The sequence below is a fragment of the Erpetoichthys calabaricus genome, assembly GCF_900747795.2.
Source record: "Erpetoichthys calabaricus chromosome 1 unlocalized genomic scaffold, fErpCal1.3 SUPER_1_unloc_22, whole genome shotgun sequence".
NCBI classification, from domain to species: domain Eukaryota; kingdom Metazoa; phylum Chordata; class Cladistia; order Polypteriformes; family Polypteridae; genus Erpetoichthys; species Erpetoichthys calabaricus.
Window position 1 is genome coordinate 3,228,640 of NW_026261588.1, and position 18,974 is coordinate 3,247,613.

General features: G+C 41.9%; 2 protein-coding genes across 7 annotated transcripts in view; one reads left to right on the forward strand and one right to left on the reverse strand.

Annotated features, from left to right (window-relative positions):
* Positions 1 to 9,757, forward strand: part of LOC114669326 (zinc finger protein OZF-like) — a 523,681-nt gene extending 513,924 nt beyond the window's left edge. For 2 of the 5 annotated variants that reach the window (XM_051921739.1, XM_051921736.1), the window contains one exon: positions 8,473 to 9,756. In XM_051921739.1, coding sequence (XP_051777699.1) covers positions 8,473 to 9,596 — 1,124 coding nt within the window. In that variant the 3' untranslated portion in view covers positions 9,597 to 9,756. Of the gene's footprint in view, positions 1 to 8,472 lie in introns of all 5 variants that reach the window. The other 3 variants (XM_051921735.1, XM_051921740.1, XM_051921737.1) reach the window with 3 other exon arrangements.
* LOC114669349 (zinc finger protein OZF-like) overlaps positions 1 to 18,974 on the reverse strand; it is a 106,622-nt gene that overhangs the window by 58,390 nt on the left and 29,258 nt on the right. The gene's annotated exons all lie outside the window — the stretch shown is intronic.

Below are 18,974 nucleotides of genomic sequence, written 5' to 3' on the forward strand. Positions count from 1 at the left end.
CTTAAATGAAATAATTGGTATGAAAAATGGCATGTGGCAGTATAAAAACAGCCAATGCCAAACTGCAAGTGAAAACAGAGGACTGAAAGAAAAGGAAAAGAGTAAGAATGTTTTCTTCCATTTATTCTCTACTGCACTGCATTCTCTGTATAATTCTGAGGTTTAAAAATGTTATACCAATAGTTAATTCATAACTTTTTGTAAAAGTAACCAGTGCTAAGATAAGATTTGATTTAGACATTGAATGTGGAGAAACTGGTGGATTTGTATAGCCATTGTAGACTGCAGGGCATGAGTTGAATAATGTGACTGAAAACTAAGTGAATTAAAGAAAGAAATAGAGGAGATGAAAGCAAAGCACGTGTTTGTATATGAAAGCTTTTGAAAGTACTGCATTTGAATTAATGGAATGGCCATTTTAGCAGTTAGTTGGAATGAAAAAACTTATTGGTGTTTCAAGCAGCACATTCATATTGGGGAATAAGTAAATGAAAGGCAGTGGCTTACCATCCAGTTTTTGGAGCTCAGCATGTAAAACAAAGGGGTGAAAATCCCGAAGGGACACTACGGGCATGTATGCCCAAGATCAAGTCTGGCGCTAAAGGGAGTCACTGTGCTAGCAGGCGTAATCGACGCAGATTACCAAGGGACCGTCAAAGTTCTGTTACAATCCTCAATGGGGGATCCGATCAAACTGACTAAGGGAGATCGAATAGCGCACTTGTTAATAATACCAGTTCACATGGGAAAAGTGCAGGAAAGTACTGCACCAGTAGTTAAGACTGGCCGGAATGTGGGGGGATTTGGATCAACAGATGCTCCTAAATTGGTTAATGGGGCGAAGGTGTGGGTTAAACAACCCCATGGACCACCCCGCCCGGCAGAAATCATCGCAATGGGACAGGATTTGATTGTAACTGTTCTATACAATGGAGAAGAAGCATGGGTAAATGTTCCTGTAAAACACTGCTATAGACGGGAGTGAGGAGTGGGTGCAACATGCTGTGCTCTTGTTTTACAGAATTGGGGGTGTTCTGAATGAAGTAGGAGCCACTACATTAGGAGGCGAGGCAACGGAGACGACTCAGGTCCGATGGTGGTGGAACACTTCCACTAAATCTAGACGGCAGGAGAACACGACGTGTCCGGAGAATCAGTCTTGCAATGTCCTTACAATTACGACTGGTGATGGGTGCACCATCTACTCCTCGAACTTGAAGGTGCCGGGGGTAAAACCACAGAGGTATCTGATTGAGTGCTCTGAAAACTTAAATATTACCTGGACGTCGAAAGTAACTTGGTGTATGGGGCCCTGGAACGGCTCCAAGGTACAGTGCGTGGTCAATGCAACATCAGGCGAATACACCTCTAATAAGACTGGGCCCATTGGCTGGATCAATGCAACTGAAATTATTAACAGGACTATACCAATGCTTGCTATAGCCGTGTGGGCTAGAACCCCCATAACGAGACAGTCACATGTAGAACCAATAATAGACACATGTAAACTTGTTTCTATGACAGCAAAAAGGACTAAGGTTACATGGCAAGTGACGTTTCCACTGTTGCCACAGTGTAAGCGTGCTAAACGGGCATGGTATGACACTTTCTTAGGAGGGGTTGGCACCACCCTAGGAACTTTAAACACCATAGATAATGAAATAACTGCAAACAAGCTTGAGAATGTGGGACGACATTCTCACAAAGTGGCAGACCAAATGGCTAGGTGGTTACCTCAGTCCATGGTCTCTCATCAGCAAACAGTAAACTGGGAACAACCCGCTTCAGATTGGATAATCACGGCTAGCAATGACATTCGATGGCTAAATGTCTCAACTTTCATGAACTGGACTGTATGCACTTTTAACATATTACAAGCACAGATACAGAAAAATAATATGCAAATATGGCATGATATATGGAACTTTAGCAGTAGCTTATGGTTAACGGTTAAACCTGAAAATACTGAGTGTAATGATACAATATGTAATGGGTATTGGTTTCAATATAATGTTACCACTATGATAACCTTGTGTAGATATCACGTTTTACCTGTTGTTGCACACGGACACCCTTTGGTGCTGCTTATTATTATTATTGCTTTAATGACTATATTTAATTGCTATGTGTTTTGTGTTTTAAAACGAATTAATAACAGAGCACGACAGACAAGGTTGCTGATTTTGCGCTGAGCGAGGGACCGATTGTAATAAAAAAGGTTTTCTCTGTAACAGGAGAAGGGATGAAATAAAGGAGTAAGAGGGGGGGATTGGTCGCTTCAGTGCAAAACCAGCTACAAAGATTGGAATGTTTGGGATGATAGCGAAAGAATGTGCAAAAACTTGCTTCTCATAAAGAGTTTCAGAATGTTATGGGAATACAGTCAAGGCCATGTACTTGTTTTTCACTTCGAGGGGCTTCATTGAAGGGCAACGCTTGTTATTGTGTGTCTTCTGATACTAGGCACCATCTCAGTGAGGGCCAAGTAGAAGAAAAACAATAAGATGTCCCGTGGGAAGAAGGTGTGCAGAAACTGATCACTTCTGTATACACTGCTTACACGTAAGCCATTTTGGGTAAGGACACTCAATTAGTATATAAGGGAAGGTTCCGCCCTCAGTTTCTTTGGAAGCTCAACCGTGGGGAACGTGCACACCGCCCGGTATTGGACCAGGCTCACGAGTTGATCCTCTGACGAGACTGACACGCGGGCTCCCTCAGTCTACTGGTCTAGGATGATGGCTCTGGGTCTTTTGATATTACTGTAAGTATAGTATAATTCACATATCTGTATTACTGTAAGTTAATAGTATAAATCATATATCTTTATATATATTACTGTAAGTCAATAGTACAATTCCTATATCTGCATGTATATTGCTATTATATTGTATGTAACTGATATTATATTTGAACAAGTAAACAATTGAAGTATTGGACCTTTCCTCTCTGATTCTTGCCTGCTTATTTTCTGTTAAAACCTTTGAACCATTTTCCCAAACTAAAACACTGCTAATCCATCTCTCTGCATGCTGCCATGATGCTGCAGAACTTAATTTGCTGGTAGAGTAGTAGCCTCTCCCTCCTGACTTGTCAAGACCCCATCACCTGCATTTCAGAATATCTGGCTTTGCTCTTCATCTGAGAGTGAAAGATCATACATGTAGTTACAGCGCCTCTCCTCTGTGCTCTGTGTTTTTGGAAAAGATGTGGGGCAAAACTTTCTGAGCAGTGTAATAAAGAGACACAAAGTCGCATAAAGGTTTGGGGTTTTCCGGCCCAGTATAATAATTCATTACATTTATATAGCGCTTTTCTCAGTACTCAAAGCGCTATCCACACAGGGAGGAACCGGGAAGCGAACCCACAATTTTCCACAGTCTCCTTACTGCAAAGCAGCAGCACTACCACTGCGCCACCTGTGAGGATACTGTACAGTATTGCAAAAAACAAACAATGCGGTCAGTGATGTGACTTGTCACCATTACAACAGACAGAGTGCTTATGGGGTGGGACCGGAAACTGGTCAATGGAATGCTGGGAAGGAACCGAGGTGCTGTATGGGAGCCATGACGTCATCAGGAGGGGACCAGAGGAAGAGATGGAATGCGGAAGTGGTAGCGTGTGGTTTAGGGAATCCAGGAAAATAAAAGAAAGGTTAGTACCCCGCCTTTGTCCCCTGGCACAATATTTTACGTTGCTCGTTGTGTCTTTACGTGGCTCCCTATGCGTGTGTGCATGACAGTAGGTAGCTGTTACAATGAATAGTTCAGGAAATATGAAACACTGAGGGTTCAGCAGGTTACTTCACCAACAAGCAGTTCACCATGTACAGCAGCATCACATCTGTCCTGGCTGCTTTGCCTCAAAATAAACAAATCGCGGTTTGAGTGAGGCCATGGAGACATGACGTTTGTCAGCCCCGTCTTGGGTGACTTGTGTATTAGTGGAATGTCAATGCTTATGGTTAACAAAAACAGTTTCAGTCTTGCTATGTGTCCTTATTGCAATATCACTGCAGAGAAGTGTTTTTTGATTGTGTTAGAAGTGCTGAACATGCCTGCAGGTTTATGTTGACAGAAACATGTCGTGTTTTATGTGTGTTTACCCACACCATATGAAAACTAAATGTAGTGCATCAGCAGTCAGTTAATGGCCTCCAGCACAGCAGGCATACTGATGAGGTGTCAGCCAGTTCCCTGAGAAGTGTGAATGCCTAGCTGAAATGAAGTGATGACAAAACAGAATTTCTTTAATGCAAATATGTGTCATTGACACTCTTAAAGGGAACTAAAATACAGTCTGTATACTGTAGTCCTCATTTTTGAGGTGTTTGTCACTTCAACGACACCTTATAAGAACAGCTCAGTGAAATGAATTATGTTCGTGAGTCATCATTAAGCTGGTTTGGCTCCATTGTACTGCTTCATCAAGGGTGTCGTCATTTCCCAGTTTCACTGAATTATTATGTACCAGTAACGACGCACTACCATACACTTGACTTGAGCATTCATAGTTTTCCTACTCTTTCTCTGTACGCTTAGCTTCTGTTTGCTCAAGAGGTTGATGCGCTTGCTGCTTCCTGATCAGCTCTTCTTTTCTCCACCCTAGTGGCCCGCTTCTTGTTTTCTTTCGTCTGCATCTTTTCTCGTGAAAACTGAACTGAGTCAATCTTTGTGTTACAATGACTTAGTACATTTTCTTTCATTTTTCACTTAAGCTGGCACATAAGTCTTCGATCTGCCTTAAGAATGACTTAAGATATGAAGAGGTAGGGGAAGTGACGGCGAAGGTGGTAGGGATGACGATGTCGCCGTGCTGGCCACTAACGAGAGTTGATTCTACAATAAAATAAAAAGAGGAATAACCTTGGAGGTCAACCATCACCCCAGAAGTGGATAGTAGACATCATGTAGTATATGCGCACCAAATTTCAGGTCAATAGGTCAAATGAATTGCGAGCTACAGGTGATTTAAAATCCTGGACAGACAAACGGTGCAATTATACAGTATATAAAGATGTATGCGTCGGAGTTGCTCTAAACATGTTTGTTCCCCTGTTAATTTTTCATTTTTAAATCTCAACTTTTGTATTAGAAGTTGCATACACACATTTCCAGTCTCATTTTCTGTGCATCCAAGGGTTTATAAATGAGGGCTCAGGACCTTCACTAGCCTACGTATAGATAGAAGGACATGAAGATGGAACGAGAAAGGGCAAAATCAGAATTATTGGAGTGTTAAAAGTGGGAAAATGTTTGGCTTTGTGAAGAAACAATGTCCTTTTTGGCTTCTGGACATCCCTAATTTCAGGCTGGAAATTATGTGGGATATGGAATATGTACAGTGCAACCGGAAAGTATTCCCAACGCATCACTTTTTCCCCACATTTTATTTTGTTACAGCCTTATTCCAAAATGGATTAAATTCATTTTTTTCCTCAGAATTCTGCACACAACACCCCATAATGATAACGTGAAAAAAGTTTACTTGAGGTTTTTGCAAATTTATTAAAAATAACAAAATTGAGAAATCCCGTGTACATAAGTATTCACAGCCTTTGCCATGAAGCTCAAAACTGAGCTCAGGTGCATCCTGTTTCCCCTGATCATCCTTGAGATGTTTCTGCAGCTTCATTGGAGTCCACCTGTGGTAAATTCAGTTGACTGGACATGATTTGGAAAGGCACACACCTGTCTATATAAGGTCCCACAGTTGACAGTTCATGTCAGAGCACAAACCAAGCATGAAGTCAAAGGAATTGTCTGTAGACCTGTGAGACAGGATTGTCTCGAGGCTCAAATCTGGGGAAGGTTACAGAAAAATTTCTGCTACTTTGAAGGTCCCAATGAGCACAGTGGCCTCCATCATCCGTAAGTGGAAGAATTTCAAAACCACCAGGACTCTTCCTAGAGCTGGCCGGCCATCTAAACTGAGCGATCGGGGGAGAAGGGCCTTAGTCAGGGAGGTGACCAAGAACCCGATGGTCACTCTGTCAGAGCTCCAGAGGTCCTCTGTGGAGAGAGGAGAACCTTCCAGAAGGACAACCATCTCTGCAGCAATCCACCAATCAGGCCGGTATGGTAGAGTGGCCAGACGGAAGCCACTCCTTAGTAAAAGGCACATGGCAGCCCGCCTGGAGTTTGCCAAAAGGCACCTGAAGGACTCTCAGACCATGAGAAAGAAAATTCTCTGGTCTGATAAGACAAAGATTGAACTCTTTGGTGTGAATGCCAGGCGTCACGTTTGGAGGAAACCAGGCACCGCTCATCACCAGGCCAATACCATTCCTAGAGTGAAGCATGGTGGTGGCAGCATCATGCTGTGGGGATGTTTTTCAGCGGCAGGGACTGGGAGACTAGTCAGGATAAAGGGAAAGATGACTGCAGCAATGTACAGAGACATCCTGGATGAAAACCTGCTCCAGAGCGCTCTTGACCTCAGACTGGGGCGACGGTTCATCTTTCAGCAGGACAACGACCCTAAGCACACAGCCAAGATATCAAAGGAGTGGCTTCAGGACAACTCTGAATGTCCTTGAGTGGCCCAGCCAGAGCCCAGACTTCAATCCGATTGAACATCTCTGGAGAGATCTTAAAATGGCTGTGCACCGACGCTTCACATCCAACCTGATGGAGCTTGAGAGGTGCTGCAAAGAGGAATGGGCGACACTGGCCAAGGATAGGTGTGCCAAGCTTGTGGCATCATACTCAAAAAGACTTGAGGCTGTAATTGCTGCCAAAGGGGCATCGACAAAGTATTGAGCAAAGGCTGTGAATACTTATGGACATGGGATTTCTCATTTTTTTTATTTTTAATAAATTTGCAAAAACCTCAAGTAAACTTTCTTCACGTTCTCATTATGGGGTGTTGTGTGTAGAATTCTAAGGGGAAAAAAATGAATTGAATCCATTTTGGAATAAGGCTGTAACATAACAAAATGTGGAAAAAGTGATGTGCTGTGAATACTTTCTGGATGCACTGTACCAGGGAATGTGACAGTCTATGTCGATGTACAATTATCATCAAGCTGCTTTGCTATTCTGAGTTATTATTATGAAAGAGACGCACAAAAATTCAAATGTAACCTTTGAAGGATGGAAGATCTTTGTTAACTCCCAGTTACTCAGTCCACACCACACAAGACCACGTCTCTGGTGATCAGAAAGGTTCCACAAATTGGTCTTTCTGCCTTCCTGATTTATCTGGCTAAGCATCAAACATCCTTCCCAGGAAGGCAGTGGCTTTTTACCGAGCCACAACTGGCACTCTGTGCTCTTGAGTCCTTCATGTCACTGGTGCTTGTCCACTTTGACTGTTTAATGTATGGTATTCCAGTACTGCTCCTCGGCTTGATAAATCACCTTCCCTGATTCATCAGCGCATTCCTCACTCTTCCCAGGCACTTTCTGGATTCATTATGGACCTAAACTCGATTGATGTATTTGTATTCTTGTCCACGTTGTCTGACCAACTGTGTGTTAAGCTTCATCTATTTCTACATCATTGGCTTTTTCATGTGGATTTTACTAAACAAACCTCTGCTAAACTTAAGGAATTTATAACTCTAAAGTAAGATTCTGTTCAGGATCCAACTTCTGTTTAGGGGGCTGTAAAGGAACATATTCGAGACCTGACCATTGCTTTTGCTTCCAAACTTTCTTCCATGGCACGCAGGGAAATTGACAATCTTTAGAATCATCTGAATAATCTTGAAAATGCATGGCCGTGTATTTCTGATCCTGTACACAAGTTCAAAATTATGCTAACCTGAGATGAGGTAAATGACCTTCTGCGGAATTCAGAGTTGAAATTCATTGCACATGCACTCATTGTCGTCTCTCCAGTGCAAAACTGAGCGAGTTGTTCGCTTTTGATTGTGCAGATGTGTCTGTTAGCCTCCATGTCCCAAGTTGAGCAAAAATATTGTTTTTACTATACATATAGATAATATCACTAACTAATCCTGGGAAATTAATAGTTTTTCATTTTATTTTTGTCTTTTTCGGAACTTCCCCTTTGCTGAACCCCCATTTCCAGAAGTGGTTGAGATGTGTTTCAATTCAATTAATTTACCACAACTCTTGTAAAATTTGGAGGCCCCTGTTCTAACTGAAGATTTTTACTTCCATTACTGAACCATATAAATAATTTTAAATAATATTTTAATGATACTGTATTTGATGATGCCATTCTATAAAATTGTGACCAATAATCTTGTTGTTTGTCCCTCACACGTGATCTATTTATTTTATTTGGCTCCTGTAATTGTACTCATGTGGTGAGTAGTTGTAATACAGATGAAAAAATTAACAAGTTGATTGTCTATCGAAATGCTTCTAAAGTCTTTAGATTGCTTATGCTTGTCAAAGTTTGTTCATAAATTCAACTGACATTTATTTAATGTAACATAATGTCAATATTAGTGTAGTGGACTAAGCTTTTGTTTTTCTCTTTTTAAACTTTATACAGGTATCAAACTTCACTGCTGTTGTGAGTGTGGGAAACTCTTTCCTGACATGAGTAAACTTCAGAGCCACCAAAGAATTCACACAGGTGAGAAGCCATACTGCTGCCATGAATGTGGAAAACAATTCTCTAACAGTGGTAATCTTAAGAAACATATTAAAACTCATGCAGAACAGAAGCCATATTGCTGCTCTGAATGTGGCAAAAAGTTTTCATGGACAAGCGATCTTCAGAACCACCAAAGAATACACACAGGGGAGAAGCCATATGACTGTTCTGAATGTGGTAAACAGTTTTCACAGAGAAGCAATTTTCAACGCCACCAAAGAATTCACACAGGACAGAAGCCATATGCCTGTTCTGAATGTGGTAAACAGTTTTCAGAAAGAAGCAATTTTCAACGGCACAAAATAATTCATACAGGACGGAAGCCATATTGCTGTTCTGAATGTGGTAAACAGTTTTCAGAAAGAAGCAACTTTCAACGCCACAAAGTAATTCACACAGGACAGAAGCCATATGACTGTTCTGAATGTGGTAAAAAGTTTTCAGAAAGAAGCAATTTTCAACGGCACAAAATAATTCATACAGGACAGAAGCCATATTGCTGTTCTGAATGTGGCAAAACATTTTCACGGAGAAGCGATCTTCAGAGCCACCAAAGAAGTCACGGAAGGGAGAAGCCATATGAGTGCTCTGAATGTGGTAAAACGTTCTCGCAGGGTAGCGCTCTTCAGAGACACCAAAGAATCCACACAGGACAGAAGCCATATTGCTGCCCTGAATGTGGTAAAACGTTTTCACGGATAGGCCATCTTCAGATACACCAAAGAATTCACACGGGGGAGAAGCCATATGACTGCTCTGAATGTGGCAAAACGTTTTCACAGAGAGGCCATCTTCAGAGACACCAAAGAATTCACACAGGGGTCAAGCCGTATTGCTGCCCTGAATGTGGAAAACAATTATCTTCCCGTAGTTATCTTCAGACACACATTAAAATTCACACAGGAGAGAAACTGTATTTCTGTTTTGAATGTGGCAAAGAGTTTTTACACAGAAGCGGTCTTCAGAGACATCAAAGAATTCACATAATTGACAAACTCCCCAACCTTGTCCACAGATGAACACAGTACAGTATGTCAAGGAGTAGAAAATAAATTCAGAAAGTTTGATGAAAACACAAAAGAATAAATTGTGGAAACCACAAGTAATGTGGTAAGTACAACAGCCTCATAATAGCACAGAACTTTACCCATGTATGCCTTACAGGTGGTGTGGTGGCTCTGAGGCTAGGGATCTGCACTGGCAATCAGAAGGTTGCCGGTTTGAGTCCCGTAAAATGCCAGAAGTGACTTTGCTCTGTTGAGCAAGGCCCTTAACCTGCAATTACTAAGCGCTTTGAGTAGTGAGAAAAGTGCTATATAAATGTAAAGAATTATTATGAGGGACGAACTATGACCAAAAGGTGAAGGCCTAATCATAGGTGCACAAAAGAGTGGCTTGCACAGAAGGTGGTTCAGATCTAAATTAGAAAAAAATTGCAAATAATAATCCAAAAATGTCCCTTCTACTAAAGAGAACTAGTAAAAGTCACACATCTCCTTGCAGGGTTCAAGGTACTGATTGCTGAAGGATTATACACTGCACAACACCACAAAGTGGCCAGGCTCATTCGCTGGAAACTCTTATCAGAAGTACAACTTACCTGTACCAGAAAGACACTTGAGACCACAACTCAGACCGCACAATGGAAAATGAGGAGGTGCAGGTCACTTGTACCACAGCAAATACTGACTGACTGAAAAACAGAGGCCAGAAAACCAGTATTGGTTCCTAGGGGATTAATAAAGTCTATCTATCTATCTATCTATCTATCTATCTATCTATCTATCTATCTATCTATCTATCTATCTATCTATCTATCTATCTATCTATCTATCTATCTATCTATCTATCTATCTCAACAGAGTAACAAAATACCAAGAAATGCAGTCTTAGATCTGCCAAAAGAAATGTGGGATGAAAAAAATTATCAATTCTAGGATCAACAGGACTGATAAAGAAGAACTTTTAGACCCATCAAATTAGTATAACTTCTTATGACCTATAAAAGTATCTTTATTATAGGAACAATGCAGGTTCTAAATTGAGTCTGTGGGAAACTTAAGGGAGTGAGAAATTAAGTGTACCATGAGACTGTCCTGACTACAGAGTGAGGTTCACTCCTTTTGATAGTTAGCACACCAAGAAAATTTGGAATAATTAAACCCGACTTGCTGTTCTGAATGTGGTAAACGATTCTGGCACAGAAATCCTCTTCTGATGCACATTCCAATTCACTCAGGATAGAAGCCATATGGATCTTCTGAATGTGGCAAACAGTTTTCATGAAGAAACAACCTTTTGGATAGAACAGCAACATTTATTTATTTAGGACATTTTCATGGTATCAATGTAGGTCAAAGTGCTTTGCAAGATGATATAAAAACGAAGTTAATATAAAACATAAACAAGATTTGGCAGTAATATTGTACTGTACGTAACAGAGAAAAAGGTAATAAGTCAAATGACCAGCAGGGTGGAAAAAAAGCAAAATAGTTCAGTTAGGCTGAAAAAAATATTTGGCCAAAATACTGTCTGGCCCCCCCACTGGGTCTGCTATGTAACTTTTTTTTTTTTTTTTAACATTTTATTGAATTTATTAAAATTAAATAGCATCCCATTCAAGCAACTCAATTTTTACAAAACTAGGTTCAAATTAAATCAACCCCCGCCCATGAGAGAGAGTTAGGCCGACAGAGTAAAACCTAAATAATAAACTAATAAAATAAATAGAATAAAAAAGGGAAGAGAATCCACTTCCTTAATTTAAATGCTTATTCTAGAATGTTATTAATTAGGAGTTCTGCACAGATCCTCTAAGTGAGAAATGGATTGTTTACTGTTTAAAATGGAATATAACATCAGTCACCCACTGACTTAACAGAGGTGAGTTAGGATTCTTCCACTTGAGTAAGATAAGTCTACGTGCCAATAGTGTAGTAACGGCAATCACAGTTTGTTTGTCCTTCTCCTCTGTGAACCCACCAAACACAGCTGTTAGTGGATTAGGAGGGATTGTGACACCAAGGCTGTCTGATAGACATTTAAAGATTTTGGTCCAGAATGATGTTAATTTGGTGCAGGCCCAGAACATGTGACCCAGTGAGGCTGGAACTTGATTGCAGCGTTCACTTATTGGACAATTTTAAACGAGACAGATCTCAACCTTTAATTTTAAGTTGAATAATTGTATGCTTTGCACATATTGACCTCGAGTGAATTCTCTGCTGTTGCTACCTTCCACTTCTTTTCCAAGATGTTGAGTGAAAGATCCTTTTCCTACCATACTCTGGGATCTTTTAAATGGAGGGACTTTAAAAGGTTTTATATATTGCAGAAATGCTGTCTGAGTCCTCAAGACTGATCAATATTTTTTTTCCAGAATAGAGGATGGTGGGAGGTGAGGAAAATTGGTCAGGTTCTGTTTAACAAAGTTTCTAATACTTGATATCATTTTCATTTATGAAATGCATTAACACTAGAATTACCAGAGTCTACGAAAAAACTCGTAGATCCAGCCCACCTTAAAACCGTTCTCACCTCTCTTTTGTCTACTAAATGTGCCGATTAAGACAAGCAGCAAGCAGCTGGCTATTCCATCCCCCACCGTTGCAGAACGTTCACCAAGTTCTCTCAGCTCATGCCTTGTTTGATTATCTGGGAGCGACTGAACTGCTGGAGTTTTAGAGTGGAAATATTTGGAACACACGCATTTCACGCGTGTTCCGTTTCTACAGTAATCTGTGTAAACACATTGTTAAAACAGAAACTTTTTCATATTTTAGTAACAAATGTTACAAAATGTAGGCATAAACTATAGAATGTGTGAAGCCTGAAGTCCAAACATCAAATAAGATTTGCTGATTCAGAGCACAGCAGCCTTGCTGTACCTTAGAGATCCGAGTTCGATTCCCCGCTGGGGAGGAAGTGTTTATTTTTTTCTTTGTAACCTCAAACATACATAAAATGTATAAATTGGTATGCACTTTAAATCGTTGAGTTTAAAATGTCGATTGTGGTTATTTCTGTTGATTAATTCATTAATTCATTTTTTATTCAAATAATATTGCATTACTTCGACGACGTTTTCTGATTGGTACTATTCGCGTCATAAAATGATTTCTTCAAAACGTCACATATCTTTTTTTAAAATGTGCGTTGATCACCGCCAGCATGTTGTAGCACACAGCAACTGGCCACCTGCATGTTCTTGCGCGCACTGAATAAGACAGCGCTATATGCAATCATCAGATTCAAATGTTAACTGTTCACACACACACACAAGGATTGTCTTTCTTACATTTACAACGTGTGTACCTGTTACAATGTACATGCTTCTCTCAATGCTGTGGTTTCTATTACACACCTGAAAGAAAGAATATAATAATAATAATTCTTTGCATTTATATAGCGCTTTTCTCAATACTCAAAGTATATATGTGAAAACATCATAGCACTAATGCAATATTATTTGAAAATGACCAGCGTCAGATCAGGTGTGGATGTATGCTGGAACTGGAAATTCTCTGATGTGGAATCAGTTCTGTATGGTTGTGGGTGTGAGTGGTGGACATAACTGGGAATTACTGTGAATGTGTGTGGTGTTTTGAGATAATGAATAGCGCAGCAAATTACAGGTGCTTGTTCAGTGTAATAGGAACCATAGCACAGAGAGGTGTGTACACTGCAACAAGTACACATGTCGTAAATGTAGGAAGGGCACTCCTTGGGTGAGCTATAGCGCGTCTTTATGTGAAAACAGCAGTGTCAGATGGGGTAGGGAAGGATCCTGAATGCGACTGAGAGAATGAAAAGTGAATAAAAAAAACAAAAACAAAGCTAACCTTTACAAATATCATAAATTACACCAGCTGTTACAGACTGAAATCAAACGTATCTTTTTATTCTAAAATAGTAAAAATAAGAGCAGTTCACTTCTCAAAAGGGAGTCGTGCAGGATCGAACTCATGACCCTTTGATTCCCAGTCAGCAACTGATACTGTTACGCCATGGCAGCAGTCGTAGTAAATGAATGTCAATGTCGCACACTAAGGCGGCTTTTTTTTTCTGCAGTTATATCTTAATACATAATTCGCCAGCCTCCTCACTCACTCACGTCCGTCTGAAGCCGAATGCGCAGTCGCCTTCTGCGCAGCTGCCCAAAAACCTTACAAGACCGACATCGCCTTTCTCTTTGAATTTTCGCGGCCGTAAATCCACCACCTGCCACGAAAATTCAAAGAGAAAGGCGACTTCGACCGACATCCAACCCCAACATCGCAGCAGGCGGCGGATTTACGGCCGCAAAAATTCAAAGAGAAAGGCGACTTCGACTGACATCCAACCCCAACATCGCAGCAGGCGGCGGATTTACGGCCGCAAAAATTCAAAGAGAAAGGCGACTTTGATTAAAGCTCTAGAGGCCTGAAAGGCGATTTCGACTACAGCTCGAGGCCTAATTGTGCATTCTGATTCAATTATGCATTCATTCAATACACCGATATCAGGTTTGTGGTGCTTATACTTACTACTATTCCACTCGTGCCCGTTTCACCTTACGTTGTTGAAGCGGGCTCTTTGTCTAGTTTTTGAATAAAAGCGCTCTTGTTCCGTTCTATTTGTACCTTTTGTGAAAGTGTCTCTTTAATATTTGGACTTCAGGCTTCATACATTATATAGTTTATGCCTACATTTTGTCATTTACTACCAGAATATGAAACACATTTCTGTTTTAACAATGTGTTTTCACAGATTACTGTAGAAACGGAACACAAATGAAATGCGTGTGTTCCAAATAACGATTTATTATTTCCACTGTAAAACTCCACTTCACTCCCAGATAATCAATCAAGGCAAGAGCTGGGAGAAGTTCATACAAGTTCTAAGTCAGTAGGGGGATAGAATAGCCGGCTGCTTGCAGCTTGTCTTTATCGGCACATTTAGAAGACACAAGACACTGGCGGAGAGGTGCAAACAGATTTAAGAAGCGATTTAAGGTGGGACAGATCTACGAGTTTTTTTGTGGGCTCAGGTAATTCTAGTGTTAAAGCATGTATGAAACATGTAGGGGCACAGTGAGATGGCACCCTGTCCAGGCATTGTTCCTGCCTCATGCACGATGCATGGCGGTAGGCCCTAATGCAGCATTTCTCAACCTTTTACGTATTTGCGACCCGAGTTTTCATAACAGTTTTAATCGCGCCCCACTAACGTTTTTTTTGAAACCCTAATAAAATGTATTCCTATATTTTTTGCTGCCGATACACCGCTACAAATTTAAAATTTCCCCATGAATAGTGAAATTACGCCACATATGGGAACATTTGCGCCCCCTTTTTTGTTACTTGGGCATGCCCCCCAGTTTGAGAACCGCTAAACTAATGGAAGGACAGAGGTACACTGCTTGCCAGGACCACCCTCTGGTGGAACTCCCCTTGGTACTGCTGTAGGGCATAGTAGGACTTGTAGTCCTGTTGGGGTACTTGGGTGCTGCCACAGGGAGCTGCAGATGATCACATCTGCAACTTTGGGGGATTTCCAGCTGGCCCAGAATTGCTTCCAACTTGCAGTGCTCCGACACTAGAAGTATTCCTGAGTCCGGCATAAAAGAAGTCACCACCTCTACATTAGGGAGTCCAAGGTGTGAGGCAGCAGACGACAGCAGTGGTGGTCAAAGGTGACCAATTGCACATTATTATTATTATTATTATTATGCTGGACTGACTGAGCCCTGTAAAGAACTTATTGCATGTTAAAGTACATTTTATTTGACCTAAAATTGTGTTTGGAGCTCTGTGGCACCCCCTGATGGCCACACTACATAATGTGCCTGTGTAGAAATGCTGATGTAAGTGTTATGTATGTATTGCATCCCAGAATAATGTTATATGTAAGAGTTGTATACTGTTGCTTGCAGTTTGTGTATTTTGATTAATAAAGTTAATTTTAAAAAACCCAACATTCAGCTTTGCACCTTTGTGCAGGCTGCAGTGAGGCGTGTGGCATTACCCCTTCTGTGCAACTTTAATTAACGCTGCACAACGAGGGAAGGAATGTAGTAAAATGAAGTAGTAACACGCAGAGGGAGGAGGCAGTTTAACAAAACAGAACAAAAAATAAATCCCAGACACTTGGCTACAATGTGAAAAGTTCAAATGGCAATAAACGACTTGGACTTCCACCTGCTGAACACCCATGTAGCGCCCTGCTTTAGTGGTCTACCTGACCCGTACCTCAGCTTTCAGCAGCAAATCAACGGCACTCACTTGGAGGATTTAAGGAGGAACATCAGCATCCACACTGAAGGGCCACAAGAGCAGTGGTCTGCATCAAGTGAGCAGTTAGCTAGTCGATCAGTCGGAGGGCTGCTGGAGCGAATCCAGCTGGCACAGAACACAAGGCAGGGACACACGCTGGACAGGGCGCCAGGCCATCGCCGAGCCTGTCAATCAACTCGTCTTTCATGATCAAAATTCAAAAAGAGAACAAAACAAAGGAAACCCTTATGGACTGTGCTCATCGTGTAAGGCGCTGTATAAAGTAAAATTAATCTGTAACCCTGCTGCTCGCTTCTCCTAATGTTTCATTTTGTTAGTTAAAAAAAATTAAAAGGATCTCGGTGCAAAAGTGATGTGTCATATTTATTGATGCTTGAGTGATCTGTGGGTCATTCAATGTAAATTAAATCACATAGATAGATAATTAATCCCAAGGGGAAATTCCCATACTCCAGCAGCAGCATACTGATAATAACAATATTAAGTTAAAGAGTGATGATAATGCAGGTATATAGACAGACAGTAACTTTGTATAATGTTAACGTTTACCTAAGGTGGAATTGAAGAGTCTCATAGTGTGGGGGAGGAACGATCTCCTCAGTCTGTCAGTGGAGCAGGACGGTGACAGCAGTCTGTTGCTGAAGCTGCTCCTCTGTCTGGAGATGATCCTGTTCAGTGGATTCTCCATGATTGACAGGAGTCTGCTCAGCGCCCATCACTGTGCCACGGATGTCAAACTGTCCAGCTCCGTGCCTACAATAGAACCTGCCTTCCTCACCAGTTTGTCCAGACTTTTTCTTAATGCTGCCTCCCCAGCACACCACTGCGTAGAAGAGGGCGCTCGCCATAACCATCTGATAGAACATCTGCAGCATCTTATTGCAGATGTTGAAGGATGTCAGCCTTCTAGTGAAGTATAGTCGGCTCTGTCCTCTCTTGCACAGATCATCAGTATTGGCAGTCCAGTCCAGCTGCACTCCCAGGTATTTATAGGTCTGCACCATCTGCACACAGTCACCTCTGATGATCACTGGGTCTATGAGGGGTCTGGGCCTCCTAAAATCCACCACCAGCTCCTTGGTTTTGCTGGTGTTCAGGTGTAGGTGGTTTGAGTCGCACCATTTAACAAAGTCCTTGATGAGGTCCCTATACTCCTCCTCCAGCCCACTCCTGATGCAGCCCACGATAGCAGTGTCATCAGCGAACTTTTGCACGTGGCAGGACTCCGAGTTGTATTGGAAGTCCGATGTATATACTGTGGACGCTAGGGGGCGCTGTTGCCCCGTAAAACCCAACAGACAGACGTCCAAGACACACTTGTAAAAGCACCAAGTATTATTTTGAATGTTTCTCTTAAATAAAGTGCACTAAGCACCACACTCGCCACAACTCTCCACTAAATCCATCTATCCATTTTCTAACCCACTGAATCCGAACACAGGGTCACGGGGGTCTGCTGGAGCCAATCCCAGCCAACACAGGGCACAAGGCAGGAAACAATCCTGGGCAGGGTGCCAACCCACCGCAGGACACACACAAACACACCCACACACCAAGCACACACCAGGGCCAATTTAGAATCGCCAATCCACCTAACCTGCATGTCTTTGGACTGTGGGAGGAAACCCACGCAGACACGGGGAGAACATGCAAACTCCATGCAGGGAGGACCCGGGAAGCGAAGCCACCGTGCCGCCCCCACTAAATCCAATAATCACAAATTATACAATAACAATCCTCCGCTCCCAGCAGCATTGTCACCCAGCCTCCCAACTCCAGCTGTGCTGCTGGGTCTTCAGCAGTCCTTTAAATAGTCCTTGACCCGGAAGTGCTCCTTCCCTTGTTCCGGGTCAAATGCCACCTCCTCAGTCCTCAAGTAGCCCGGAAGTACTGTGGGCCTCCATCCTCGTGACTCTGAAGTACTTCCAGGTTGTAGTAACAGTAGGAGCCCCCAACGGGGCTGAGGAAACAGACTCCATGTCCCAGAATGCCCTGAGGGAATCCGGGGAACCGTTGCTGTCCCGGGGAGCAGTGCCCTGAAAAAGCTGCCTTCCTCCATTCTTCTCTTTCAGGGACGTCCCAGCTGGATTGAGCTGCCGGCCATCTATCACAATATGAAGTTCCATGATGTTACATGACGTGATGTATCACATAAGGTAATAGTTGTTCTAAGTGATTGCTCACTGCATGGACTGTGACATTTGTGCCTACTCTGTGGAAATAAAGATATGTTCTGCAATTCTCATCTGAGCTCTGTGACTGCCTTCTTTGAAGATCTTTTAAACAACGTGATTAGGAAGAGGACGAGTGCGCCATAAGAAGGATGAGAACCTGGAAAACTGCAAATCAAATTCAGTGGCACTCTCATAAGGGTAAGTGATTTTTTGCTATTACGTTGTTAGCGTCAGTTTCACTGGGATTTCATCCTGCCAAAGGAGACACGGCAAGAAGCTTCTCTAATAGAACTAAGAGTATGGAACTGAGAGATCAAATTGAGGGATTATTTTAAATAAGTTTATAAATAACTGGAAATCCTATAGAGTACTTATAGGCATCCACGACAATGCGCCGCTATTGTGAAAGTATATTCAGAAACAAAGTGTTTAGGCGAATGCCTTGAGTAACTGTGAGTTTATTCTTCCAATAAAACCAGTGAAGGGCAGGCAGAAGATGAAAAATGCTTAATGCTGCTTCAGTGGGTTACCTGGCTCATCAGTTTATAGTTGTAAGGTGATATTGAGTTGATCACTTTGGAATAGATCCATACTTGGCCAAGGCAGAAGGCCGCCTCAGTGATTTACACTAGGTAGCTCCATCGGAGAGATGAAAATCCTATTGAATACTGACGCGAAGGTACACGGCGATTGTAATAAGAGATTATCTAGGAAAGGGCTTTGATTAGAGGATACCAGCCTAGGTTTGAATGCTTTACTACAGAAGAGCCAGATCACCTTGGTGGGTTATCCCTAGGAGGTGCCAGGAGGAGTGCTGAATGGCCTTATCAGAAAGCCACTTTGGTGGAAACGCCAAGAAAACATTCAATTAGGGACGGGCGACAAAAGACACTTGCCTGTGGTTACAGTCAACTACTGAAAATTCTTGCACTATGTAAGGAGCAAAATA